The sequence below is a fragment of the Ochotona princeps genome, chromosome 9 (genome assembly GCF_030435755.1).
Source record: "Ochotona princeps isolate mOchPri1 chromosome 9, mOchPri1.hap1, whole genome shotgun sequence".
Classification (NCBI taxonomy): Eukaryota; Metazoa; Chordata; class Mammalia; order Lagomorpha; family Ochotonidae; genus Ochotona; species Ochotona princeps.
This window is the reverse complement of record NC_080840.1, coordinates 32,558,836-32,586,721: the sequence shown is the minus strand read 5'-3', so window position 1 is coordinate 32,586,721 and position 27,886 is coordinate 32,558,836. Positions and strand designations below refer to the sequence as shown.

General features: G+C 43.8%; 1 protein-coding gene and 2 pseudogenes across 2 annotated transcripts in view; 2 read left to right on the top strand and 1 right to left on the bottom strand.

Annotated features, from left to right (window-relative positions):
- The window catches only part of SPAG1 (sperm associated antigen 1), an 88,915-nt gene that overhangs the window by 38,651 nt on the left and 22,378 nt on the right, over positions 1-27,886 (top strand). For both annotated transcript variants that reach the window (XM_058668584.1, XM_058668582.1), the window contains exons 8-10: positions 3,424-3,554; positions 4,953-5,059; positions 7,954-8,107. In XM_058668584.1, coding sequence (XP_058524567.1) covers positions 3,424-3,554; positions 4,953-5,059; positions 7,954-8,107 — 392 coding nt within the window. The remainder of the gene's footprint in view (positions 1-3,423; positions 3,555-4,952; positions 5,060-7,953; positions 8,108-27,886) is intronic.
- On the top strand, positions 16,796-19,553 carry LOC131481179 (zinc finger CCCH domain-containing protein 15-like; annotated as a pseudogene).
- Positions 20,438-21,006, bottom strand: LOC131481138 (large ribosomal subunit protein eL18-like; annotated as a pseudogene).

The window sequence follows — 27,886 nt, the reverse complement described above, 5'->3', positions numbered from 1 at the left end:
GACAATTAAGGCTGTTGGACACCAACATTCTCTTTTTGTCAGTCTCCCCCAATGGAATTCTCCTGTCCATTATGGGAGAAGAAAATCTTTGTTTTTCATTTTTAATTATATTTTTTACAATCTTTGCATAGTTAATTCAGTTAAAAAAATGTTCAAGGGCTACAGGAAGGTGGGTATGGAGAAGAAAATCTTATCTTCTTTTGAGGCATCCTGTAGCGGAAGCATTGTAGCCGGCTGCTGTGATGGTTCAGGAAGCTCGCACGGCCACTCTGTGACCTCGGCTGATTCTTGATGGAGTGAGATGAGGCTGAGACAGAACAGTATGCTGAGAGGGAGAACTCCCTAGAGAGAGCAGACTGCCTTTGGAGCTGGACTCAGTGCTTTGTTATTTGTGGCTGTGGGCATGTTGCTTGATCTGCTTTTTCCTTTAAAAATTTTTTGTTTGTGTAGCTTTTAAAATGTGATGTCACAGAGGGAAAGAGAGAGAGATAGACAGACAGAAAGAGACAAAGATCTTCCATCAACTCTTCACACACCCATAGCAGCCAGGACGGAGCCAGGCCAAACTGTGAGCTCTGAGTTCCATTCAGGTCTCCCAAATGGATGACAAGAACCCAAGTGCTTGGGCCATCATTGGCTGCCTCCCATTGCAGTAGCAGAAAGACAGGTCAACAGTGAAAAAGGGTTGGGGGCTGGCACAGTGGCATAGCAAACTAATTATCTACTTGAAGGCCAGCATTCCATATGGTTGCCAGTTCGTGTCCCAGCTGCTCCACTTCCTGTGCAGATTTCTGCCTATGGACTGGGAAAACAGTGAAGGATGGCCCAAGGCATTTGGCCCCTGCCCCCGTGTGAGAGACTTGGAGGAAGCTCCTGGATCCCAACTTTGGATCAGTTCAGCTCTGGCCATTGTGACTATTTGGGGAGTGAAACAGGAGGTGGAAACCTCTCTCATTCTCTCACTCTGTAGAATCTGCTTTTATAAATAAATCTTCAAAATGGATGGAACTGTGATGTGACTTGGACTGGCATTCCGAAATGGACTGTGGCCATTGCAAGTAGTGGCTTAGCCCTCTGCACTACAACACCTGCCTCTATTTATTTTTTTAGTAATTGAAAGGCAGAGGAACAGAGACTCCTCAGATGCCCACAGCAGATTCAGAGCTGGGCCAGGCTGATGCCCGGAGCTTGGGAAGTCATTTGTATCTCCTACTCCTCCCAGGGTGTGTATTAACAGGAAGCTAGGAGTGGAAGTGGAGCCAGGACTCAAACCCAGGCACTCAGATATGACGGGTGAGCATCCTGGGTGGTGCCATTGTGCCAAATGCCTGCCTTTCATTGCCTGGCCTGTCTGTCACCTCGATTTTCTCTGCAATAAACTTAGAAGAACACTAATATCCCCTCCATGGACTCTGGTGAGATTTAGATGAACTGATTGTGAGCTACTTAGCACTTGGTCTGTGGGAATTACTCGGTGTTAAGTCCTCTTACTGTTGACTCTTACACATTCCTGCCATATCTAGTATTGTTACTAAACCATGTCATTGCTTTATATTCATCTTCAATTTGGTAAGTCAACCCTTTTAGTGACTTTCCCACTTATATCATCTATTCCTCTTCTAGGTTTAGGTAAACTCAAGGTACTAATACCCTGTAGGTTCTCATTATTCCACAGCATTCCAAATCAACTTTTAAAGTAACAGCAGATAGATAATAAGAGTATATATAAATATCATGTTTGTAATAAAAGATTTATGTATTTGGAAGGCCGAGATACGGAGAGATGTGTTGTTAGAGACTTCTGGTTCACGTCCCAACTGGTCACAGTGGCTGGGACTGGGGAAGATAGAAGCTAGGAGCTGGAACTCCATTCAGGTTTCCTACATGTGTAACAAGGACCCAAATATTTGGAGCACTTTGCATGGCTTTCTCAGGTGCATTAGCAGGGAACTGGATCAGAAGTAGGGCTACCAGGACACAATGTCTGCACTGTATGCAGCAGCTTAACTTGTGCTGTGTCACAATGCCAGTCCCCAGTCAGATTTTAGACTCTCATTTTTCATTAATTATGTTGCTTTTGTAATCTTCATCTAGCAAAATTTGCTGCCTTACCGTTTTTATTCCTCGTCCTGTTGAGTGTTCTCTGTTTTCAGTCAAGTTGTGTCAACTAGATTATTTTGATCGTTTCCTCAGATTAACTTGTGGCAGCACGTAACAGCCGCATAAAGGACACTGGTTGTGATTGACTGACTTCTTATGTGCTAAGAAATTGTTCCCAAGAGATCAGAAAATGTGTTTAATATCTTGTATTAGTGAAATGCTTTTTTCAGTAGATCTGGGCATCTTTATATTTTCCATGTCCCCACTGAAGCCCACTTTAGGCATAGTAACCAGACATTTAGGGTTGCATAGAAATGTTGAATTTGTTGTGGAGCTGAATGCGGCTGCCTCTGATGGTGCAGCTGGGTTGGTTTTCTAGGGCAACCACACCAAGCACCAGGAGCCGAGTGGCTTACATAGGGGAAAGTTACTTTCTGCTAGCAGTGGAAGCTGCAAGTAGGATAGCATCATGCTGGTAAGGTGGTTTTTTTTGCTTTTTTCTACAACTTCTTTGCTTGGTTGGTCTCTGGCCTTGTCTCCCTGTGCCTTCTTCACACGTTCTGTTCAGATCTGTGCCCTCAAATCCTCTTAAAAAAAGAAATCTACCAGATTTTTTATTTGAAAGGCAAAATTACACAGAGAGGAGAGGCAGACAGCGACATCTTGACATCTTCACTCCCTGAGTGGCCCCAACAGCTGGAGCTGGGCCAGTCTGATGCTTCTTTCAGGTCTCCCACATGGGCGCAGGTGCCCAAGCACTTGGACCTTCCTTTGCTGCTTTCACAGGCCATTAGCAGGCAGCTGGATTGGAAATAGAATTCTGGGACACAAATTGGTGCCCATATGGGATATTGGTGCCACAGGTAGAGGTTCAGCTTGCTATGCCATGGTACCTTCCCACACCCCTGCCTTGAATCCTCTGTTAACAATAACTCTGGTTGTATCAGTTCTGTTCCTATTCACATAACCTAGTTTTACCCAGTGGCTAGTACAATGGCTCAATGGCCAATCCTCCCCCTTCCATCGCCAGGATCTCACATGGACACCAGTTCTTGTCTCAACTGCTCCACTTCCCATCCAGCTCCCTATTTGTGGCCTGGGAAAGCAGTGGAGGATGACCTAGTTTTACCCCATTAACCTCCTTGGGAACCTCCCACCTCCCGAGACACCTGTTGTCTGATAGAGTGAGGGGTTAGCACTTTAACACAGCAATTTTTTAGAGGTCCCAGTTCATCCCATCCACAGGTGATATTGTTCCATTGACAACTTCTGCTGAATTCCTCTGTATTCTGTATTCATCACCAACCCACATTGCTCTAACAGGAGCATATCAGCGCTTCCCACCGTGGCTGCCTATAACAACCGGGCACAAGCAGGGATCAAGCTGCAGAACTGGACAAGTGCTTTCCAGGATTGTGAGAGGGTCCTGGAGTTGGAGCCCGGAAATGTAAAGGGTAAGACGATCGCAGAATGTTTTCTCACATCCAACAGGCTCCATCAAAGACCATCTGCCTGACTTGCACGATGTCTCGGAGAAACGTGAGCTCCCAGATGTGAATCACCACCTTCATAAAGTTACTTTTGATTTTACCCCTAACTTAAGAGTTTCAGCTGCTAAGTATTTGTACTGGGATACCTAGCAACCCGCTCCTCCAATTAAGTAAAATCTACAAACATATTTTCAAAGAGAAATAGTTCATTCTCTCATTTGTATTTTTTTTTAATACAAAAAACCCCTGAAGGATAGTTTAATATAGGTTTTCTGATGTTTCTGATTTTTACTAATATATTAAAATAACAAGTCCACTCTAGAACCCTAGGATGTTTTCATAGCTTCTTTGTTGACATTGTCATCTATGTGCCACAGATATAACTTCAGATGTATTTTGAAGTAATGAGAACTTAAGTCATTCAGTCTTTTTAAATTTACTTTATTCGAAAGGCAGATTTACAGAGAGAAGGAGGCACAGAGGGAAAGATCTTCCATCTGCTGGTTCATTCCCCAAGCAGCCATAATGGCCGTTGCTGAGCAGATCCAAAGCTAGGAGCCAGGAGCTTCTTCCGGGTCTCCCACAAAGGTGCAGGGTCCCAAGGTTTTGGTCCGTCCTCTACTACTTTCCACTGGAGAGTACACCAGTGGATGGAAAACCCTCCTCCTTCTCTCTTAGTAAAAAAAAAAATCTGCCTTTCATATAAATTTGAACAGAGGAAGAAGTAAGGTGTTCTAGTTCAGTGACTGTCTTCTGGATACCGCAGTGCAATGGGGTCTGTGATGTGTTAAGCTGAGAAACTCGCAGGCCTTCTGGGAGGGGGCACAGCCCAGGGCTGCTGGAGGGCCAGCTTGTTAGAAGGGACAGCTAGGGGCCCGGCGCGGTGGGCTAGTGGCTTAAGTTCTCGCCTTGAATGTGCCAGGATCCCATATGGGCGCCGGTTCTAATTCCTGCAGCCCCACTTCCCATCCAGCTCCCTGCTTGTGACCTGGGGAAGCAGTCAAGGACGGCCCAAAGTCTTTGCCCTGCACCTGCGTGGGAGACCTGGAAGAGCTCCTGGCTCCTGGCTTTGGATCAGCTTAGCACTGGCCATTGTGGTCACTTTGGAAGTGAATCATCAGACGGAAGATCTTCCTCTCTGTCTCTCCTCCTCTATATATATCTGACTTTGCAATAAAAAAAAAAAGAAGGGACAGTTAGCTGAGGCAGCCTCTTCTATTTTAGTGTCATTTTCTGTGTGTGCTGCAGTAAGAAATTGGGTGCCTAATAGTCTATATCACTTATATTCTCTCTATGTAAAATATGTGACAGCCATAATGCTATGTATTACAACGTATAATGTTCACTTTGATAAATTTTCAGCTCTCCTACGCCGTGCCACTACCTACAAACATCAAAACAAGCTCCAGGAAGCCATAGATGACTTGAGAAAAGTATTGGAAGTTGAGCCTGACAATGATTTGGCCAAGGTAAGTACAGACAGTGACTCTTCACTTCATGCTATAGTTGGCTATTTTATATTTAGGCTAAAGTCATATCAATTTTTAAAATAAAATTATTTGTTTATGTATTTGAAAGGCAGAGGGATATAAAGGAGAGATGGAGACAGAGAGATCTTCTATCTCCTGGTTCACTCCTTTAATAGTTGCAATGGCTGGCATGGGATCAGGCTGGAGCCAGGAGCCAGGAACTTCATGCAGGTCTCCAGTGGGAATGGATACCCAAGTACTTGGCCCTCTTTCTCTGCTCTCTCTGGCTCATCAGCAGGGAGCTGGATTGGAAGAGGAGCAACTGGTACTCAAACCAGCTTTCTAATATGGGATGCCAGCATTGCCTTTGGTGGCTTGACCTGCTGCACCCCCAGGCCAGTCCCAAAATGTTTTTGCTCTTGCTGAATCAGTTATGTTGAGGATTAGTTCACAGTATGTAAAATCCCAGATGTTTCCCCAAAATGTGCATTATCTATTTGAAGTGGAAAAAAGCAGGCCCTTAAAAATTGTCCAGAACAAGAAACCTCCCTCCGAAGGACAGATAGTTCATTTTACTGGTAGCCTTGTAGATAAAGCTTTCCTCTGAGCCCATCACAGTTCATTCAGCAGCATGGATGGCTCTGTGGCCCTGGCTGAATTGCTGTCTGCTGCCAGCGTGGTCAGTGTAGTGTCCTGGGTGGATGTGCTTCCTTGTAGATCAGAGTGCACAGGTATGCACTGGAAAGGACTAGCAGAGCCACGCCTGAGGAGCTAGGTGTTAAGAACTATGGAGAGCCTGACAGGGTCCCCCATTGGGAAGTGAACAAGTCGGCTTGGCACGGGTTGCAGGCTGCCCCCCCCCCCAAGCAGACACACAAGACTTTCTTGGGGGAGCACCAGGCTGTGCACTTCATGTCCTTGCAGGGCTTCTCATCTCTAAGCCCCTGTGAGCTGGCACACTGGGTGATGGCATGCTCACTGGGTCTGAGGGACAGCTGAGGAATTGGAAGTGGGGCAACTTCCACCTTTTTATGATGGGCTATAAGGAAATCCACCGCACCTGTACTCCACAGGAAACCATCTTTACTGTATGACGAGCATATAGCCTTAAAGGGAAGTGCAATTTCTGCTGCGCAAGGCTGTATTCAAAACAAACACCCTCAAAAACAGATGTGAGCAAGGAATTTTGATAAATAGTGGGAGACCTGCCTTCCCCATGCACCTGTTGCATTACTCATGGCCTTCTCTCTGGGTGGCAGCTGACATCACCAGAGCAGCAGCAGCATTTGCTGAGCCAACATTTCAGCGGATTAAGCTTAGAGACTGGCTTTGGAGCACATCTTTCCCCCAGAGTATTTTATTTCCATAATTCTGTTTATTAAGAGGTTAGAGTAACACTGGTTTCCTCCCCCAAGTGGCTATCCCAGTTGAGGTTGGGCCAGACTGAAGCCTGGAGCCTGAAGCTCCATTCTCGTCTTTCACGTGAGTGGCAGGAAGTGAAGCACTCCAGCTGTCATCACTGCTTCCCATGCACTTTAGCAGGAAAGTGGATGGAAACTAAGATAGTAGAGACTTGACCCAAACTCTCATATGACATGTGGCTTTACTAAGCGGTGGCTTAACCCACTGTGACAGGACATGGGCCCCTGTTACAAGGTCCTAAAAGAAGAAAAAAATCACCTTTGATTTTACTACCCAACACAATTTCATTTTGTTTATATATTAACTTTTAGGCCTTCTCCACATATATTTTTATCTTAACTATATGCAAAGATTAACTCAAAATGGAGTCATATATTTTAATGTAAAATCTGAAACAAAACAGAAGAAAACATAGCATAAAATCCTGTGGCCTCCATCTGGAAAGTGAACCAGTAGACTGAAGATCGTTCTGTCTCTCCTTTTTGCAATAAAAATAAATACATCTTTTAAAAAAAAATCCTGTGACCTGGATTTCCTGCATAGGATATGAAAAAGTACAGTCCATTGGAGTTGACAAGTTGTGCTTCACCAAATTTAAAATCTCTCTCTGTGAAAGACACTGTTGAAGAATGTAGGTAAATCACATTTTCCTTTTGTAGTCTGTATATTAGTTATCATAAATTAGAGAAAATATATGAGAATTGTCTTTTTGGACTGGCTTATTTCACTAAGCATAATGATTTGTAGTTTCATCCATTTTGTTGCAAAGGACAGGATTTTACTCTTTTTTTTTCTGGCTGTGTTCTATAGTATTTATGTACCACAGTTTGTTTATTCAGTCATCCATTGATGGACTTCTGGGTTGATTCTGTATCTCTTACCTGTTGTGAATTACAGTCCTTGTCTGTACCCTGGAGGAACAGTGGTTTTTCTACCTACTACTTGTTGAATTCTTTATTTAGTAGAGAATTAAACTTGTGATAGTATGAGGTAAATGGAATGATTGTCATGGGGAATATTAGAAGAAAAAGAAGAAGAATGAATACAGGAAGGAATATGCTTTTGAAATTATATATATGAAATATATGAAATTGTCTCATTAATTTGAAATGAAACATGTACATATCTATATGCCATATAATATTGAAGAGCTTTCACCATTAAGCAGCATGTGCAGCACAATTACATCTGTATATAATGACTGCCGTGTATACCAATAAAACACATCTGGGAAAATGATGTTCAGAATGTTGATAGTATTAGCTGAGTGGCAGAATTTTAAGTGATTTAATTTAATTTTATTTTAATTTTTTCATAGTGGACACATATGATTATAATAGAGAAATCAGTGAAGTTGTTTTGAAAAGAAAGATTCCGGAAGAAGCCTTATTATAGTTATCTTTATTCATTTTAAAGTGATTATTTCTTACTTAAAGGAACGTATTTTCCTTAATGGGATGATTATATTGCAGAAAACTTTGTCAGAGGTTGAAAGAGATCTGAAAAATTCTGCACCTGCGCTTAAGCCCCAAACCAAAGGGAAAAGGATGGTCATCCAGGAAGTAGAACACTCGGATGAGGAAGGCGGCAAGGACAGCGCAGGGAGGCGCGAGGCTGGCAGTGCAGGTGAGAGCAAGACGTCCTCCCTGTCCGGGCTGTGCAGAGGGCTGCCCCTGAGTAGGATGAGCTCTCCCAAGGGGTCTATTTGCGCAGAAGTTGTTGGTCTAGAAGCTTTTTCTAGCTTTGTCTTATAAATCCATAAAGAAGTTCAGCTCATCTATTGATGAACACAATCCCCCAAGCCCATTTTTCTTCTTAATCTAGCATTCCTCAATTTAATTCCCAAAAATCACCCTTCTCCCTTCAATGGCTTTTGTTGATAACACCCAAGTTTGTTTATCTCCTCACCTGTTCAAGGGCCTTCTGATTGTTGCCAGAGCTTATAATTATGACCATAGCTGCTATAAACATTTGTGTGCAGGGTGGTTTTGTGTAGGTGTGTATGAGTGAACCTATACTTTCTTTCCCTGTGGTCAGTGTCTTACAACAGAATTTCTGAGTCATATAGCAAGTGTATGTTGAACTTTATTTGAAGCCACCAAACATTTCCAGGCTGCCTGCAGGATTTTGTTTTGCTGATAATTAGGTATGCGTAAGAGATGTTGTTGCTTTCCATCCTCACATTTTTTTTTCAGTTTTTATCTTTTCAATCCATTTTATTAGCTATGCAAAGTGGATTCTTACTATGGCTTTAATTTGTATTTTCCTAATGGTGTTGAACTTTCCACGTTCCCATTTGCCATCTCCATATAATTTTTAGGGGGAGCACCTGTTCACATCATTCTCCCAATGTGGAAAATGGCATTGTTCTAATCTTACTGTTGAGTTTGGGGATTCTTATTATACTCCAAACAGGTCTTCTGTTGGATTTGTAAAAATGTTTTTCCTTGCTTCCTTCATTTTTTTAACAATGTCTTTCACAGAACAAAGATTTTTGATTTTCTGGGAGTCAAATTGATACATTTTAAAAATTAAGGCATTTTTTTAGTTTTCAGCCATATTGTCACATTTTGTTATGTCAGTCTTTTTTTTCATGTGTTGGGAGGCTCTGTTGAAATATGCTTGCAAATTCAGGATTGTGGTATTGTGCTGGTCAATGAATCGTTTTATCATTGTTGTCCATGTTTATCTTGGATAATTTTATGTTTTACGTCTACTCTGATATTAATACAGTCATTTTTGCTGTCTTTGGATTAATATGTGCATACTATATATTTTCTATATTTTAACCTACATATATTTTTTAATGTGAATTTATTTAGACAGAAATAGTTTGGTTCTCATTTCTATCCATTCTTACTATTAGAATTGGCATAAATACCTTTACATACTTAGTTAAGAATTGTTATGTTTACATTTAGATGTAAGTATTGGTAGGGTTGTATTTATATATTTCTCTTTCTACCCTATGTTTTTCTCACAGTTGCTCCTTTCCTACCTCCTTTTCGATTACTTGAATATTTTAATTTGACATTTTGGTTTATTGATTGACTTTTTTTAATTGGAAGCCAGGTTTGCAAATAGGAGATAACAGAAAGCTCTCCCATCTGCTGATTCACTCTCCAAATAGCTGCAACAGCTGAAGCTGAGCTGATCTGAAGTCAGGAGCTAGGAGCTTCCTCCAGATCTTCCATGTGGGTGCAGGGTCCCAAGACTTTGGACCATTCTCCACTGCTTTTCGAGGTCACAAGCAGGGTGCTAGAAGGGAAGTGGAGCAGCTGGGACACGAACTGGTGCCCAATTGGGATCCCAGTGTGTGCAAGGCGAGGATTTAGAACCTGAGCCATTGTGCCAGGCCCAATGTTCAGCATTTTGATCATGACATGTCTGGATGTGAATGTCTTTGAATTTATCTCCTTGGGATATACTGAAGTTCTTAATTTTTTTAAATTAAGTTTGGTTTGTTTTCTTTTTTTTTTTTTTAAAGATTTATTCATTTTATTACAGCCAGATATACACAGAGGAGGAGAGACAGAGAGGAAGATCTTCCGTCCAATGATTTACTCCCCAAGTGAGCCGCAACGGGCCGATGCGTGCCAATCCGATCTGAAGCCGGGAACCTGGAACCTCTTCCGGGTCTCCCACGCGGGTGCAGGGTCCTAATGCATTGGGCCGTCCTCGACTGCTTTCCCAGGCCACAAGCAGGGAGCTGGATGGGAAGTGGAGCTGCCGGGATTAGAACCGGCGCCCATATGGGATCCTGGGGCTTTCAAGGTGAGGACTTTAGCCGCTAGGCCACGCCGCCGGGCCCAAGTTTGGTTTGTTTTCAATGGAAAGGCAGATTTAGAGAGAAGGAGAGAGAGAGAAAGATCTTCCCTCTACTGATGCATTCTCAAACGACTGCCAATTCCTGGAGCTGAGCTGATCTGAAGCCAGGAGCTACAAGCTTCCAGGTCTCCCATTTGGGCATAGGGTCCCAAGGCTTTGGGCCATCCTCTACTGCTTTCCCAGGTCACAAGCAGGGAGCAAGTTGGATAGTGAAGCTGTTGGAGACATGAGTGAGCTCCCATATGGGATGCTGGTACTTTGCAAGGAGAGGATTAGCCAACTGAGCCATATGCAGGGCCCAGCTTCTTATGTAGTACAGTTTGTATCTAAACAAATTTTAGAATTTGTTGGCTGTTATTTCTTCAAATTTTTTCCCAAGGCAATAGTATTTATATTTTCCTCCTGGCTTTGTTATGACACAATTTTTAGCCTATTTGGTATTTTATACAAGTTTTTCCTCATTTCTTTCAATTTTCCTCTCTGATGGTCAGAACAAATACTTTCTATTGCTATATGATTTTCTGGATTTTTTGTATGTGCACTTTAACTTACTTATTGAGTGTGTTTGAGCGAAAACAATACAGAAAGACACAAAGAAAGCTTCCTTCTGCTGGTTCATTTCCAGAATGCCCACAAAAACCAGGGCTGGCTTCAGGAACTAGGAACTCAATTCAGGTTTCCATACTGCAGAGATCCAAGAACCTGAGCCGTTATATGCTGCCTCCCGGGGTCTGCATAGCTGCCAAGTAGGATTGGGAGCCAGAGTAAGAATCAAATCAAGGCACTCCAGTGTGGGACAAGAGCATCTTCACTGCTAGGCCAAGTGTGTGTCCCTTTACTATCTTTTTTGTTTTGGATAAACACATGGAGAACTTCTTATGCTTCAGTCTGAGTTTTGCACTGCTTTGAATTTTGCCAGAAGTTATCAGTGTGAAGGAAAGTGAGAAACCCATTGTTGGTTTGGCAGTGTATTGAGTTCTGGTTTCTTTTGCCAATCTGTTTTGCTGGGGTCCGTGCAGTGGGTGTGGAGGACACAAAGGTGTGAAGAGAACTGTTTCATTGCAGGCAAGGCCGCAAGGAATTTCCCGCTGCCTGGCAAAGCCTGGCGGATGTCTGCATCGATCTGAAGGCATTTCCACCTCTCTTTGCATGGGCACCGAACTACCCTGCTGAGAATCCTGTAATCTATTTAGGCATTGTCTGCCACTGCAGAGTTGGTTTTTACTATCAATCTGAGCCTGGAAGTTGATGTTGCGGATAACGTTTTGCAAAAGGGCCTTTTACAATTCATGCTGTCTCTGTCTCTGCTGCCCCCATTGACCCTCCTGTGTTGCGTTTTCTCCTTTAACTCACTCAAGATTGAGTTGTAGAATGAGGATTGTAGTAGGAATGTGTTACTGATTGATATGCACTGTCTACTGAGAACTTCCTGACCACAGGGTCAGGATGGATAACATCCTGCTTTAAGGTCAAACAAACAGCAGAATTATCCTTGGATACACCCACTTGACCATGGCATAAAAAGTCTGTGCCAGAGTTTGTGACCACTTCTGTATGAATAAAAAGGACAGCTTTCTTGCATTGTTCATTATGATCATGAAATCATATGGTCCATTTCTTTTCTCTTTACGCCTACGCCACGCACCCTTCGTGAGCTCTGAACTCGGCTGGAGCTGGACTCCAGTACTGTCTGCCTACATGGCCTTGTTAGTGTCCTTATGTGGCTCCTTCATGAATTCTGTTCTAAGAGTACAGATCAATTCTGGAGGAAGGGTAGGGAGTGGAAAAAAAAAAGCAGAGTATACTTAGTTCATTTTGATTGGAACTATGCTTCTTATTACTATTTTTAATTTTTGCATGATTAGCATATGTGAAGAATTATGGAAGTATTTTATTTAGATTATTGTATTTAATCCTCAAGGGAACTGTACTGGTATAGATTAGGCAATGTCTGGAAGACAGTCCCAAAAGAAAGCAGAAACTTTCTTTTTTATCACCACGAACCACACTTATCTTACAAGAAATGGCCAAAAGGAGTTCTTAAAACATGAAAGAAAGTTGAGGGTGGAGTGGTAGCTCAATTGTCTAATCCTCAGGCTGCAAGTGCTGGCATCCCATATGGTTGCCAGTTCATGTCCCAACTGCTCCACTTGTCATCCTGCTGACTGCTTATGAGCTGGGAAAGCAGCAGGGAATGATCCAAAGCCTTCTCCCTGAACTTGCATGGGAGACCTGGAGGAAACTCCTGGCTTTGGGTCAGCTCGCCTCTAGCCCTTGTGGCCATTTGGGGAATGAACCATTGGGCTGAAGATCTTTTTATGTCTCTCCTTCTCTCTGCAACCTGCCTTTCCAATAAAAAATAAATAAATCTTTAAAAATTTTCATATGGAGTTGTGCAACTCTGAATAGCCAAAGCAATAGCAAAAGTAACAAAACAAGGGGGATTACAATACCTGACTTCAAAATACATTACAATGCTGTCACATATACAAAGCTATAGCAGTTAAAACAGCCTGGCATTGACAGAGAAGCAGAAACATAGACTAAAGGAACAGAAGAGAGTGTAGAAGTAAATCCATGTATCTATAGACAATTGGCTGGAGAAACGCCGGCCTCTTCAATAAATAATACTGCAAAATTTGAATATCCATGTGCATAAGAATGAAATTGAACCCCGCTCCCCGCTATGTCCCTCTCATATTGCACAAAAATCAATTCAGAATGGATTAAAGGCTTAAATATTAGACCAGAAACTATAAAACTCCTAGAAAAAAATAGAGAGGAAATGCTTCAGGATTTGGAGGTGGGCACGGCTATTTGTGGATAAGACCCAGAAAAGCACAGGAAGCAAGAGCAACACACACACACACACACACACTCTCTCTCTCTCTCTCTCTCTCTCTCTCTCTCTCTCTCTCTCTCTCTTTTATAATGACTAATGAGCTTCTACACAATGAAGGCTGCAGGGTGAAGGAATGACAGACAGAATGGGAATAAATATTTCCAGGTGAGACATCTGCTGGGGGTTGAGGAACTCCAACATCTCAGCAGCAAAAGGGAAAAGAAACCCACATCATCCAATTAAAATGGATGCTGGCTTAATGCATACGATAAAAATCACCTGCCAGATAGACACTTTTCAAAGAAATACAAATTTGTCCATGGGTACATGAAAGGAATGTTCAACATCACTAAAAATCAGGAAAACCCATATATAATACAGATAACATACAAACTGTATGTTGACCAGACTAGTAGCAGTTAAAAAAATCTTTTTCAAGTTTGTTTTTGTTTGAAAGAGTGATGGGAGAAGGGGCGAGAGAGGGGGAAAAAAAAGGAGGAGAGCAGGAGAGCTATCTTCCACCTGCTGGTTCACTCCGCAAAGGCCCTCAACAGCTCAGGGTAGAAGCCAAGAGTTCAGGACCCAATCTTGGTCTCCCAAGCACTTAAGCCATCATCTGCCACCTGCCAGCGTGCACAATGCCAGGAATGGAGGAGATACTGCATCCCCGTTCATGCTCACCTCTGCCAAGTTCCGTTGTTGGATGACATGGAGAGAGAGAGGTCCTACACCCTTGGCTATGAGAGAAGTGATCCAAGTTGTGTGTAGAAATATTAAAGCTCAGAGTGCAGTTATCAAGTTGGAATCTTTGCATGTCATCTCCCGTCTCCCCACATTCCAAGAAAGAATTCTAAGTCATTGTGGGATGTGTTCCAGTCACGCTTGAGGACCAGGAAGAACCACTACCTTCAAGGGCGTTGGTAACCCTGGCTGAAACTGCTGCTCCTTTGTGGGCTGTGCCCCAGACAAGCAGACCCAGGTCATCCACCTAACTAATGGATTTAATACCTGCCAGCTCCTGAGTGCCAGCCTGGTTTCAGGTACAGAGATATGACCACCAGTAACTTTCATGCCCCATCTCCTGAAGGCCAGTGCTGAGACATGCTAGTGAAGTGCCAAGATAGATTGCGGGGGCTCAAGTTCAGGGGCCATATCCCTACAAAGCTGCCTCTTTGTATCTTCTCTCCCTAAGAGGGAACACCTAGAATGGTCCTCATCATGCAGCTGTGGCTGGCGGAGACTTTGGGATTTATTCTGTCTCTGTCTTCTCAGCCAGGAACGTGAACATGCCACTTCCCTTGTAGCGCTGGTGCTTATTCCTGATTTAACAATGAACTAGAAGAAAATGCAGATAAATCCTTCTGTGGCAGGATTGGGAGGGGGGAAGGCAATGCTTTTTAAGAGTTATAATAGTAGACAGACAAGGCCAGTGCTGTGGCCTGTGATGCTGTCATTCTGTGTGGGCACCTGTTTGTGTCCCAACTGCTCCACCTCTGCTCTAACTTCCTGCTGTTGGTTTGGGAGAATCAGTGGAAGTTGGCCCAAATGTTTGGGCTCCTAACTTATGTGGGAGACCTGAACAGAGCTCTGTTTTCAGTCTAGCTCAGCCCTGGCCATTGTGGCCATTTGGGGAGTGGGCCAACAGTTGGACAATCTCTGTCTCTAACTCTTCTTTTCAAATTAAAAAAAATTTTTTTAAGCTGGCTTGGCACAGTGCCACCTAGGTTTGCACTACACGTACTTTTTAAAAAAAAATTTAAGATTTGTCTATTTTTATTGGAAAGTCAAATTTTTTAAAAGGTTTATTTATTTTTATTGGAAGATCTTTCGTCAGATGATTTCACTCCCCAAGTGACCGCAACTGCCGGTGCTGCACTGATCCAAAGCCGGGAGCCTCTTCCAGGTCTCCCACACGGGTACAGGGTCCCAAGGCTTTGGGCTGTCCTTGACTGCTTTCCCAGGCCACAAGCAGGGAGCTAGATGGGAAGTGGAGCTGCCGGGATTAGAACCAGTGCCCATATGGGATCCTGGCGCTCTCAAGGCAAGGAATTTAGCCACTAGCCATAGCACCAGGCCCTGGAAAGTCAAATTTACAGAGAGAAGGAGAGACAAATATTTTTCATTTGCTGGTTTACTCTCCAAGTGGCTGCAATGGCTGGAACTGAGCTGATTTGAAGCCAGGAGTTTCTTCAAGGTCTCCCAGGCAGGTGCAGGGTCCCAAGGCTTTAGGCTGTCCTTGACTGCTTCCCCAGGCCACAAGCAGGGAGCTGGTTGGGAAGTGGAGCAGCCTGGACATGAACTGCTGCCTTTTTAGGTTCCCAGCACATGCGACATGAGGACTTTAGCCATGAGGCCCCTGTGCCAGGCCCTCAAATGAATGCATTTTGTAATAGAAAAAAATCATGGAATGATTAATGTTTTTGTGTATTAAAAACGGAAAAACCCAGGGGCCGGTGTCTACCAGGCAGAGCTGCATCTGTGACTCTGGCATCCCTTGTAGGCACTGGGTTGAGTCCAGCTGCTCCACTTCCAGTCAGGTTCCCTGCATATGTGAATGTAAAAGCAATAGAAGCTGGCCCAAGTACTTTGGCCCCTGCACCCATGTGGGAGACCCCCAAGAATCTCCAGGCTGCTGCCTTCAGTCTGACGCAGCTCTAGTGGTTACAGCCATTTGGGGAGTAAACTCAGATTGAAGATCTCTCTTTAAGCTTTCAAATGAATAAATGAATCTTTAAAAAAAATACAAAACTTTCATGTTGTAGACACCTTGAGAAAAGCACCAATAAGCAAGTAGCAAGCTAAAAAAAAACAGGGTTGAAAACTTACAATAAGTTTTTACAGAGGAATGAGGAAGAGATGAAGAGACAGTACAAAATGGGTAAATCCTGTGAACAGGCATGTTACTGATGAGGAACTGCTAGAAAAAAATCAATGCATTTTATTGCTAATAACAGACATGTATTTGGGGCCCGGCGCAGTAGCCTAGCGGCTAAAGTCCTCGCCTGGAATGTGCCAGGATCTCATATGGGCACCAGTTCTAATCCCTGCAGCCCCGCTTCCCATCCAGCTCCCTGCTGGTGGCCTGGGAAAGCAGTAGAGGACAGCCCAAAACCTTGGAATCCTGTTCTCGCACCCACATGGGGGACCCAGAAGAGGTTCCGGGCTCCTTGCTCTGAATCAGCTCAGCACCGGCCGTTGGAGACACTTGGGGAGTGAATCATCAGATGGAAGATCATCTTCTCTGTCTGTCCTCTCTGTATATCTGCCTTTGCAATAAAAATAAATCTTAAAAAAAAAAAAACCACTTATTTCAAATGTAGAGTTAGCAGAGAGGAAGAGATCTTCTACCTGTTGATTTACTGCCCAAATGACTTCTCCCCAAACTAACTTGTGCAGTAATCAGAACTGGCAGACAGAGAAAGCTCTTTATTGGTTCACTCAGGTAGTGGCTGTAATACCTTGGGCCTTGGCTGGGCCGGGGCCAGCGCCACAACCCAGGTCTCCCATGTTGGAGGCAGGAACTCATCCCACTATTGGTGCCATCTCTGCTGTCTCCCAGAGTGCGTTGGCAGGAAGTGAGAATCAGAGAAGTGGAGCTGGGAATTGAACCCAGGCTTCCTAATGAGTCTTAACTATTAGGCAAAATGCCTGCGTCCATTAAATTCACCCCTGTCAACAAATCACTGAATGTCAGGATGTTCACAATGCTCTGTCTCTCCTTCCAGGGCATTTTTGTCATCTCAAAAATGAACCCTCTATGCATTAGCACTTTCGTGCCCTTTTCTCCTTTCCTGGGCTCCAGGCTACTTTTGGCAAAACCCATCCCTGTGGATTTCCTGTTCTCGGTATTATATATGGGGACTGGTGTTGTGATGCAGTGGGGTAAGCATCTGCCTGCAATGCTGCTCATCCCATGTGAGCACCAGTTTGAATCCTGACTGCTGCACTTCTGGTCCAGCGTCTTAATAATGCAGCCAGGAAACAAGCATAAAATGGTCCCAGTGCTTGGACCCTTCTACTCAACAAGGACACCCCCATGGAGTTCCCACCTCCTGACTTTGATCTGGACTAGCCCCGGCCATTTCAGACACTTGGCAGTTGAACCAGTGCTTGGAAGAGCTCTCTCTCAGTAACTCTGCCCTTGAAACAAATCTTCAAAACTAAATATTTTGCGCAGAATCATGCAACAGGTAGCCTTTATGTTTGTCTTAACATGTGACATCTATGCTGTAGCGTGCATCCAGGCTTTAGTTCTTCTGTAAATATAATCTGCTTTATGGATAATAGCACATTTTCTTTATTTTTCAACCAATGAGTGTTTGGTCTGGTTTCTGGTTTTTTTTGTGTGTGTGTACAAATAATGCTTTATTCAACATGTATGTGTAGAATGTTGCATGAAGAGATGTTTTAAATGCAGTATTGCTGCTGCATTGTGAGGCCACTCTGCTTAACTTCTTGGTGGACTGCAGGCTGCTTTCCAAAGTGATTAGGCCATTTTACATTTCAACCAGCACAGCGCAGAGCTCCGCCCCGTCTCCATCTCTGCTAACACTGTGGCTGCCTTTGGATTTTTCTGTGTGATGGTGAAACCCCCCTTAGCGCCGTGATCTGCAGCTTTTCATCATGTCAGCTGTTTCTTCGTGTGTTTATTAGCCATTTACATCTCTTCTTTGGAGGGTTATCTACTTAAGACCTTGGCCCGTTTTAAAAATCAGGTTATATGCCTTTTTGTTGATTTGTAAGTCTTCTTTTTTTATGTTCTGGATACTGAAGTCTTACTAGATACATGACTTGCAGATATTTTCTGCATTTCCGTAGGTTGTCTTGTTACTTTTTTTAACTCAAATATATACATATATGTACATTTAAGAAATCTTTAGATGCATATTTATTTGCATTTCAATATTTAAATGCATATATGTACTTTTAAGATTTCTTAAGAAACCTTTAAAAATATATATTTGGGTAAAGAAAAAGTAACAAGACAACCTACAGAATTGCAGAAACTATCTGCAAGTCATGTATCTAGAAAGACTTTAGTATCCAGAACACACAAAAGGCCGTGTTTGGGTGGCAAAATGAGTGAGTCGCTTTCTGTGTGGTTTGACAGCGACCTCCGGGTCTTCCTCCTGCTCCTGCCACAGGGTCAGATACCCTGACGGTGTCCAGTTGTGCCCCATCCAGCCTGGTCGGTGCTCCCTGTCTCTGCAAAGCCTTCAGGAAACAGGCTCAGGCCAGGGGCAGCAAAACGGCAGAACAGAAGAAGCACAAGATTTTTGAGGACAACACTTTTGGTCTAAAGAATAACAAAGGAGCAAAGCAACAAAAGGTTATTAAAGCTGTCACTCACCAGGTTAAATTTGGTCAACTAAATCCACGACAGGTAGCACAAAGTGAAGCTGAGAAGAAATTGAAGAAAGATGACAAGAAGAATTACAATAATTAAATGAGCTCTTCAAGCAGGTCCCAGGTCTGTGATATGTGTATTTTTCAAGCAAGGGCAGTGTTCTAAAGTAAATAAGTATAAGTTCTCTCATGACTTGACTCTGGAGAGAAAATGTGAAAAGCAAAGAAAAAGATATTGTGGACAATTGGGATGAGAAGAAACCGGAAGAAGTAATGGACGAGAAGCATGGTGAGGTGGAAAACAAAAAACCAGAAACTCAAATAGTGTCCAAACATTTCCCTGAAGCCATTGAAAACAAGTATGGCTGGTTTGGGGTTTGCCCTGGAGGGGGTGATAATTGCATGGTTGGCATGCACTTGCTCCTGGATTTGTGTCAAAAAAAGACAAAGAGGAGAAAGAAGATGAAATTGCAGTTAAGGATCTAATTGAAAGAGAATGTCCTGCCCTAGGCCCAAATGTTACCAAATCACTCTAGAATCTTTTCTTGCATGGCAAAAAAAGGGAAAAGACAAGGAAAGATTGATAAACTCGGACAAGATATGGAAGGAAGAAAAGCCAGTTTCAAAGCAGGCGAAGCACTAGTGATCAGTGGTTGTGATTTGTTTGAATTTCATCCTGAGTTGGTCACCGATGAGGAGGAAGCAGATGATACCCGTCACAGCCAGGGAACAGGTGGTGACGAGGCTGATGATTCAATGAATGTAAATGACATAGATTTTAGTTTGTGCATCCCGAGAGGTGTAGATGAGACAGGTATTCCTGTAGCCAGTCTTGCAAGGTTCAGCACATATACTTCAGATAAAGAAAACAAGTTAAGTGAAGTTTCTGGTGGTAGGGCTGAAAATGGTGGAAGAAGTGATCTGGAAGATGACACTGAAGGGAAAGCTCAGGAAAATGGAGCTATTGATGCCATCCCTGTTGATGAATGTTTTATTATTGGGGAAGATTTAGATGAACTAGAAGAAGAATTAAACACACCTGATTTAGAAGGATGACACCAAGCAAGTCCGTGAAAAAACTGAGTCAGCTCAGTACGAGTTGAAACTGATTACATTAATTTTTTCCAGCTAGAATCAGCAGAATGTTTGTTTGCTGTGCTGATTCTGGAGGGTTAATTCTCCTTCAACAAAGGAATGTTCTCCCTACGTCTTCTCTTCTGGCTTTGACTATGTCTCATAGTAAGTTCAGAGTAACTCATAACAAATTGAAAGTATAATAGTCATTGCAGAAAGTGATTAATTGTTGTAACTGTCCACTCATCTAGGAACTGTAACCACTTTTTCAGCTTTTGGTTTTCATTGGGCATGTGTTATCACCAGGAACTACATAAATTTTCATCTAAAATACACTTCATTTGATGCCGTTGTTAATGAATGATTTCATTTCCTTTGTATTGAAGTTTAAAAGATTGCCTAAGATGAACACTGTACATCATAAAGGGAACTGCATATGCAGATTCAATATTGTACATATTTGGACAAACAGAATGGACATTTAAAATGGGATTTCTTTAACAGGATCTGCTATAATGCTCTTCGTTAAACTTTCAAAGTTCTCCCTCTTTTTTGCCAATAAAGTTGTAAATAAGGACATACATTAAAAAAGATTTTATTTATTTTCATCGGAAAGTTAAATTTAAAGGAGACAGAAAGATCTTCCATCTGTTGGTTCATTCCCCAAGTGGCCACAACAGCCCGAGCAGAGACAATCTGAGCCAGGAGCCAGGAGCTTCTTCCAGGTCTCCATGCGGATACAGGGTCCCAAGGCTTTGGATCGTGCTCCACTGCTTTCCCAGGCTACAAGGGGGGAACTGGATGGGAAGTGGAGCAGCGGGGTTACGAACTAATGCCCATACAGGACAGGCGTGCAAGGTGAGGACTTCAGCTCCTAGGCTACCATGCTGCGTCCCATCCAAAACATTTGTATTGGTAAAGGACACACGGTTAGTTTTTGTTAGGGATGGCTGGCCCAGCTGCCTCTGGCACACTCGAACTTCTGGCCCTTGGAGAGACGTGGGCTTTGGTGTGGCTGTGTGGGGTGCCTGGGGCCTTGCTGAAATGCTGTTACACCTCTCTGCGCTTTTTGGAAGGTGAGGAGCTTGATCTCCCACCTTGAGGTGCGACTGCGGGCATGGATGGTCACACGCAGGGCACACACCTTCAGCTTGGGCACCTCCTGCGTGCACACGTCTTGCGTGACAGTCCCCGCAACCACCACTGTCTTGTTTTCCCCGCCTGGAAGCTTCATCTTTGGGATCATCCTGGACAGTGAGGGGGCGGCCGGTTGGTGCTGCTCATGAACAGCTTTTTGAAAATCACTTGGTTGAAGGTTGAGTTGGCCTGGCCAGAAACTGGTAAAGCTTGACCAGCAGCTACAGGTATTTGACCTGGTTCTTGGGCAACTTGCACCTGACTTCCTGTCCTTGTTGTGGCAGATGTCCACTCCCATGATGGCGCCTCCTTCCTGGCCACTTCCAGAAAAAGTATTGTTAGTTCTTTAATAATTTGCTTTAATGTACAAATCTTTGAGTTTTCAAAAATAATTAATTATACTAACTATACGTATTTGTGCATCAGAATGTAATGTCAAAACAGATGCATATATTGTATACCAATCAAAATAGGGTAATCAGCATTTCTCTTCAACATAATTGGAAACTTGGAGCTTCTTTCTATTCTTTGTTCATACAACATGTGTTAGATTACCACAAACTCTAGCCTTCCCCGTCCCCGCCCCGTGCTGTGTGACCCTAGGAACTCTTGCTTTGCTTTAGCTCTGAGTTGGTCTGCCATTGTCTTCATTCCTCCTCTCCCCTCCTCCCAGGCTCCAATGATCACACTGTGTTCAGATGGAAGGTTTTGTGTTGTTTCTTTTTAGGCTCCTCCACATAAGGGAGAACACGTGGCATTTGTCTTTCTATGTGTGTCTTCTTTTAGTAGGATGTACTCAAGTTCCAACCATTTTGCCACCAACGGCAGGGTTTTTCTTTTGGATGGCTGAATAATTCCCCATTGTTTATGTGTATCACATTGTCTTTATTGGTTCATCGGATTGGAACACCTTTGTTGGTTCTGAATCTTGGTTATTGCGAACCATGCAGCAATCACCAGGGTGCAGCAGTAAACTCTCTGATACACACACACACACACACACTGCTTATACATACATGTACGTATATATCAGGTCTGAAATCATATGAAAGGCATGAAATCATCATATTAAAGAGCTGACTGCTAAGCCCCATGGCCACTCTGTTTGTAACTTTTCAGGAATCTCTGCACTGCTTTCCATAGTGGCTGCTCTCATTCACATTCTGAGTCACAGTGTAGAAGAGTTCCCCCTTCTCTCCCTTCTTGCTGGCACTATATATTTTTTTTTTAGTGCTTTCTGTGGTGATGGTAGTGATGTGCTAACTCATTGCAATTTTAGAAAAGTTTAAATTAAAAACGAGAGATTTACATTATTTACTTGAAAGTCAGACCTGTATAGAGAGAGGGCAGACAGCTGTTCCCCAAAGCCGGGACTGGGCCAAGCCAAAACCAGGAGCCAGCAGCTTCATTCTGAGTGTCCCATGTGGATAGCAAGTACCCAAACACTTGGGCCTCCCTCTGCTGCTTTTCCCAAGCCTCCGGGGGCTGGATAGAAGATGGAGCAGCACAAGTGAACAACTACCCATTGGGAATGTTGCTGTCTTAGTCCGTGGCTTTACTCACTCAACAGCTCTGGACCCCTGAAAATGATCAATTTCTGAAGTACACTTTTTTCCCTTTGGTCGCTTATGCCTTGGATATCATACGTAGGAATCCATTATCAAATACAAAGGTCATGAAATTTTACCCCCATGTTGTCTAAGATTTTATCTTATTTAAATTGATTCATTTTGATTCTTTTTTAAAATAAAGATTTATATCTTTATCATTTGAAAGGTACAGCTACAGGAGAGATAGAAAAACTTTCTATCCACTGGTTCACTCCCCAAATAGTTGCAATGGCCAGGGTTGGACTGGTCCAAAGCTGGGAGCCATGCGTTTCCCATGCAACTCCCACATGGGTGCAGGGGCCCAGGGTCTTGGGCCAACTTGCATTGCTTTCCCAGGTACATTAGCAGAGAGCTGGGTTGGAAGTGGAATAGCTGTGACTTGAACTTGCACCCATATGGGATGCCAGCACCATAGGTAGAGGTTTAGCGTGCTATGTCATGGCACTAGCCCCTCACTTTGATTTTCAGTTGTGGTGTGATGTAGAATTCAACTTAGTTCTTTTTGTCATCCCCCTTTTCTTTTGCATATGGAAAACTAGTTGTCTACACATTTGTTTAAAAAGTGTCCTTTTCCTATTGAGTGAGTTTGACACCCTGTCAAGAATCAGTTGGCCCTAGATAGATACATAAGTTTCTTTTGAACTCTCAGTTCTGCGCTATTGGTGTATGCGTACCCTTCTGCTACCACCACTGTTCTCTTGATCACTGTAGTTAGTAGTACTTTGATTTTTCCTTTACTTTAAAGATCATTTTGACTATTCTGAAGCTCTTAGAATGTTCTATGAATTTGAGGGTTGACTTCTTCATTTCCACAGAAAAAGTGTGTATAGGGTTCATTTTGATTTTTAAATGGCTTTCTTTCAGCCAAATTTTGCAGTTTTAAGTATAGAAGTCTTTTATCTCTCTGCTTAAATTTATTCCCTGATATTTTATTCTTTTGGAGGCTATTATGAATGTAATGGTTTGCTTAAATCCCCTTTTGGGTTGTTTGCTGCCAGTTGTATAGAAATGAACCGTTTTTTTTTGTGTGTTTCGACCTTATACGTTGAATCTTGGCTAAATTTTATGAGATTTAGATTTTTTTCCTTAAAAAGGAACATTATTTGGGATTTTATTTATATATAGGGTCGCAACACTTATGAATATAATTTTTAGTTAATTTCAGCTTAGATTCCTTTTATTTCATATTCTCGCCTAATTGATTAAGCTTTAACTTTTAGTAACAATAGTGGTGAAGGCTGGAGTCCTTGTCTTTGAAAGCTTTCCTTCTTTCGCCACTGAGTGTGATGTTAGCTGTGTGGTTCTGATGAATGCAGCTCATCATGTGGGAGAGTTTTACCTCCGTTCCTGTTTTTCTAAGTTGCCTCTTTTTATTTTTTTAAATCAAGAAAGGGTGGTGTCAAATGCCTTTCAGCACCAACCATGATAATCACATAACATTTTCCCCTCTGTTGTTTTCCTGTGATGTGTGGGCTGTCACTAATGGTCTAATGTCCAACTACCTTGGCATTTCCAAGATAAACCCCACTTGGTTGTCATGTATATAAGCCTTTCTTTAAAAAAAATTGATAAAAAGACTTACTCATTGGAAAGACAGAGAAAAGGAGAGACAAAGATCTTCTATGTGCTGGTTTACTCCTCAAATGGCTGCAACAGCCAAAGCTCAGCTGATATGAAGCAAGGGACTTAGAGTTTCTTTAAGATTTCCCATAAGAGTACAGGCCTTGGGCCATCCTCTACTGCTTTCCCAGACCACCAGCAGGAAGCTAGATGGGAAGTGGAACAGCCAGGACATGAACTGGTGCCCAAATGGGATCCCAGTGCTTAGGGAATGGCTAAAAATGAATGGGTAAATGGGTGTCCCTCCAGGGTACAGGGCAATTCAGTCATCCACTTTGGGTAAGATGACTGGCTGTCAGTACCCATGACTGAGACCCTTGATGGGAAGAGAGGTCCAGCATAGGCAGGAAGAACAGACTAGGTATCCACCAGAAAGGTGGTGGATTTACCTGCTACCTGGAGTGTTACCCTTGGCTTGGCAAGAATGATGAGTGTCTTTGAGTCCAGGTACCTCTAATTGTCGTTGGCCAGTCCTAAAAGTTCAAGGGTTGGGACCGCACAGTCAGCTGAGCTCCTGCACTGAGGCACTGGGGCCAAGCCGGCTGCAGGGCAGTCACTTTTCCAGTGTCCTTGGGCACGATTTAGCCTAGTGGCTCTCTGTTCCACATTTGAAGCAGGTGCCATGTGGAACAGACCGTTGGACTTCCCTCTGGCCCGCTGGCCACAGGGCAACTACCAGGGTTTGAGATTGAAGGATAACCAGTTTCTGTAATTGAGCCTGCCAGGCCTCCTTCTCCATCTTCTTAAGTGTTATAGACCTCGAAGACCATTTTATTAGGTCCCAGATGAGTGTTTGAGGGCTATCCTCAACCTGCTTAAAAAAATTTTTTTTAATATTGAGAGCTGACAGTGTGATAAAATGGGAGGCCAGTACCATGGCCCCCAGAGAGAGACTCAGGGTCAAGTTTGGTATATTTAATTAAAGACTCTGTGAGGCAATTAAGGAAAAGGGTAGGATTTTCATCTGCCTTTTGTATGACTTCATGGAGTTTATCAAAGTTGACCACCTTATTAGAAACTGACTGCATGCCCACCAGGAGATGTTGAATCATGTGGGCCTCATGGTGGTGGCCTTGCTGCCCATCCTGATATTCCCAGTCATGGGGCACTTCTTGGATCCCCTGTGCCCCCAGTAGGAGGGTTTGGTCAGTAGGCACTGTTGGTCCAAGTGGTCTCTGGCTGCCTGTAATAAACGAGTTTGTTCCTCAGAAATTGAAGGAGGTGACGATAATGTGAATATCCTGTCAAGTTAAATCATAAGCCTGAGCTAGATATCTAAATTCTTTAATGTGAACCTCCAAGTCAACAGAAGATGAGCCCAAACATTTTTCAATCTGAGAGAGGTCCTGGATGGAGAAAGGGACATGAACTCAAACTCTTCCTTCCACCCTGGCAGCTTCCCAAAGAGGGCACATACATTCTGGTGCAGTGGAGAGGGTATGTGAGTGAGTATGAGAGCTTACTGGGGAAGGAGGGAAGAAGGGGAGGGTAGAAAAGGAGGAGTTTGAGTAGATGACATCAGCGCAGGAAGTGGAGGGGAGGGAACCTGGGAAGATGGTGTTGGCACAGGAAGTGGAGGGGAGGGAACCTGGGAAGATGGTGTTGGCACAGGAAATGGAGGGAGGGGACCTGGGAAGATGGTGTTGGCACAGGAAGTGGAGGGGAGGGGACCTGGAAGGTGATGTTGGCATAGGAAATGGGGGAGACCTGGGAAGATGGTGCCAGTGCAGGAAATGGAGAGGAGGGGACCTGGGAAGATGGTATTGGTGCGGGAGGTGTCGAAGGCTATGGAGGATTAAGGTTCCAAGTAGGAGAGACACTGAGTAGTTCAGGGGGCTTGGAAAATGTGGAGGTAGAGGGTCAGAAAAATTAGGCAGATTCTTAGGTAAGGACAAGGACTCCATGTGACAGCAGTGAGGATCCTCCATGTGGCGGGGTGTCCTTCGCCAAGAAGCCTTGGGCAGTGGAGCAAGAAGAATAAAGGAACGGGCAGGAGCAGATACCCAAGGCCTGGATATAAGAAACGTTGGACCACTTCTTTTCTCGGTAACAAAAATTATCCAAATCCATGAGTATTTAGAAATCAAACATCCCCCCCGCCGGGCCATTTGGAGCCATTGTCAAGCGAATACTGAGGCTAAGCCTCAGTACATTAGAAAATTAGTTACTTGCAGCATAAATCCTGTGCCAGTCCTAATTTGGACAGATTAGTAAGGAGGAAACTTAAGGGACTCGAGGAGTCCAGGGAATGAGACTGTTGCCCATTTGTCTCGCAAGTACACCTGAGATTGAATAAGAGTCAAGGAGAGGCGTCCCCCAGCCTAGCTCAAATCGATCAACAAAACCTGGTCTCAAACTAGTGAGGGCAGGCCAGTGAAGGGATGTGGCCACAGTCAGTGGGGGCCCAGAAATGATAGAGGTCGGCATGCACGTGACTCGGGAATGACCCCGCACGAGGGGCATGTTTGAGAGGTGAAGGGAACAGGGAGGGAACTAACCCCACGTTTGTCAATGTGAGTGAAGAGGGTCTGGGTGGTTGGCCAACAGTGACTGGATTGTTGAGAGTGGAAAGGGGGGAGCTTCACCCACAACGGGGGAGGTCAACAACCGCTCCCCGGGTTTTAGCACCAACTGTAAGAATAGAACAGCACCAAAGCAGTGAGACTACCGAGACCAAAACAAAGATAAAATCAGGCTTTATTGGGTCTGCTCCTGGGGGAGGTTCACCAGTCCACAAGGGAGTGGGTCAGGGAAGTCACACCCAGACCGAGGCAAGCATGGTTTAAATAGCAGTGTTGACAGGGCTTGAGGTAGAGGTATGTGTTGCTTTCTGATTGGTAGGCTCTATTTGAATATGTTTCTGGGCAGTTATCTCTGGTGGGAACTTTTTTTTTAATTGTTACCATACTGCCTGTGTTTACTGGTTAGGAAATGCTATACTTTTTCTTTTTAAGATGTATTTTTATTTTTATTATTATTATCATTATTTGCAAAGTCAGATATATAGAGAGGAGGAAAGACGGAGAAGAAGAACTTCCGCCAGATGATTCACTCCCCAGGTGAGCTCAATGGCTGGTGCTGAGCCAGGAGCCAGGAACTCTTCCACATCTCCCACGCAGGTGCAAGGGTCCCAAGGCTTTCCATCCTCGACTGCTTTCCCAGGCCACAAGCAGGGAGCTGGATGGGAAGCGGGGCTGCAGGGATTAGAACCGGCACCCATATGGGATCCTGGCACATTCAAGATGAGGACTTTAGCAGCTAGGCCACCGCACCAGGCCCTATCTCTGGTGGGAACTTTTGGTGCGGCTCAGGAAGTTTCTATTGCCAGAAATCCCTTGGGGGCAGTTCCTCCTCAGCCCACTAGGGACTCTGCCTGGCCCCTTTTCTTCCATCAATAAGGTCCTCCAGACTAACAAAAGCAAACACCAGCTTTGGGTGCAGTGATTGTATTCATCATGTTCCAGTAATTCCAGTCATTCATTCATTCTGAAGTTGTGAATGGGTCCTGATGCGGTAGCCTAGTGGCTAAGGGCCTCATCTTGTGCATCCTGGGATTCCATATGGGTGCCAGTTCATGTCCCGGCAGCCCTAGTTCCCACCCAGCTCCCTGCTTGTGGCCTGAGAAAGCAGTCGAGGATGGCCCAAAGCCTTGGGATACCAAGGTGTGGATACCAGGAAAAGGCTCCTGGCTTCAGATTGGCGCAGCACCAGCCATTGTGACCATTTGGGGAGTGAATCATCAGACGGAAGATCTTCCTCTCTGTCTTTCCTCCTCTCTGCATATCTGATTTTCCAATAAAAATAAATAAATCTTTAAAAAGAAAAGTTGTGAATGGTAGGGGACAGTACCCATTCATAAGGTATACCTAGACTGCCACGGCTGGATGAACGGAAAAGTTGGAAAGGCTGGCTTTGTGCCTCCATCTCCCTCCAAGCCCTTCTGTGCTG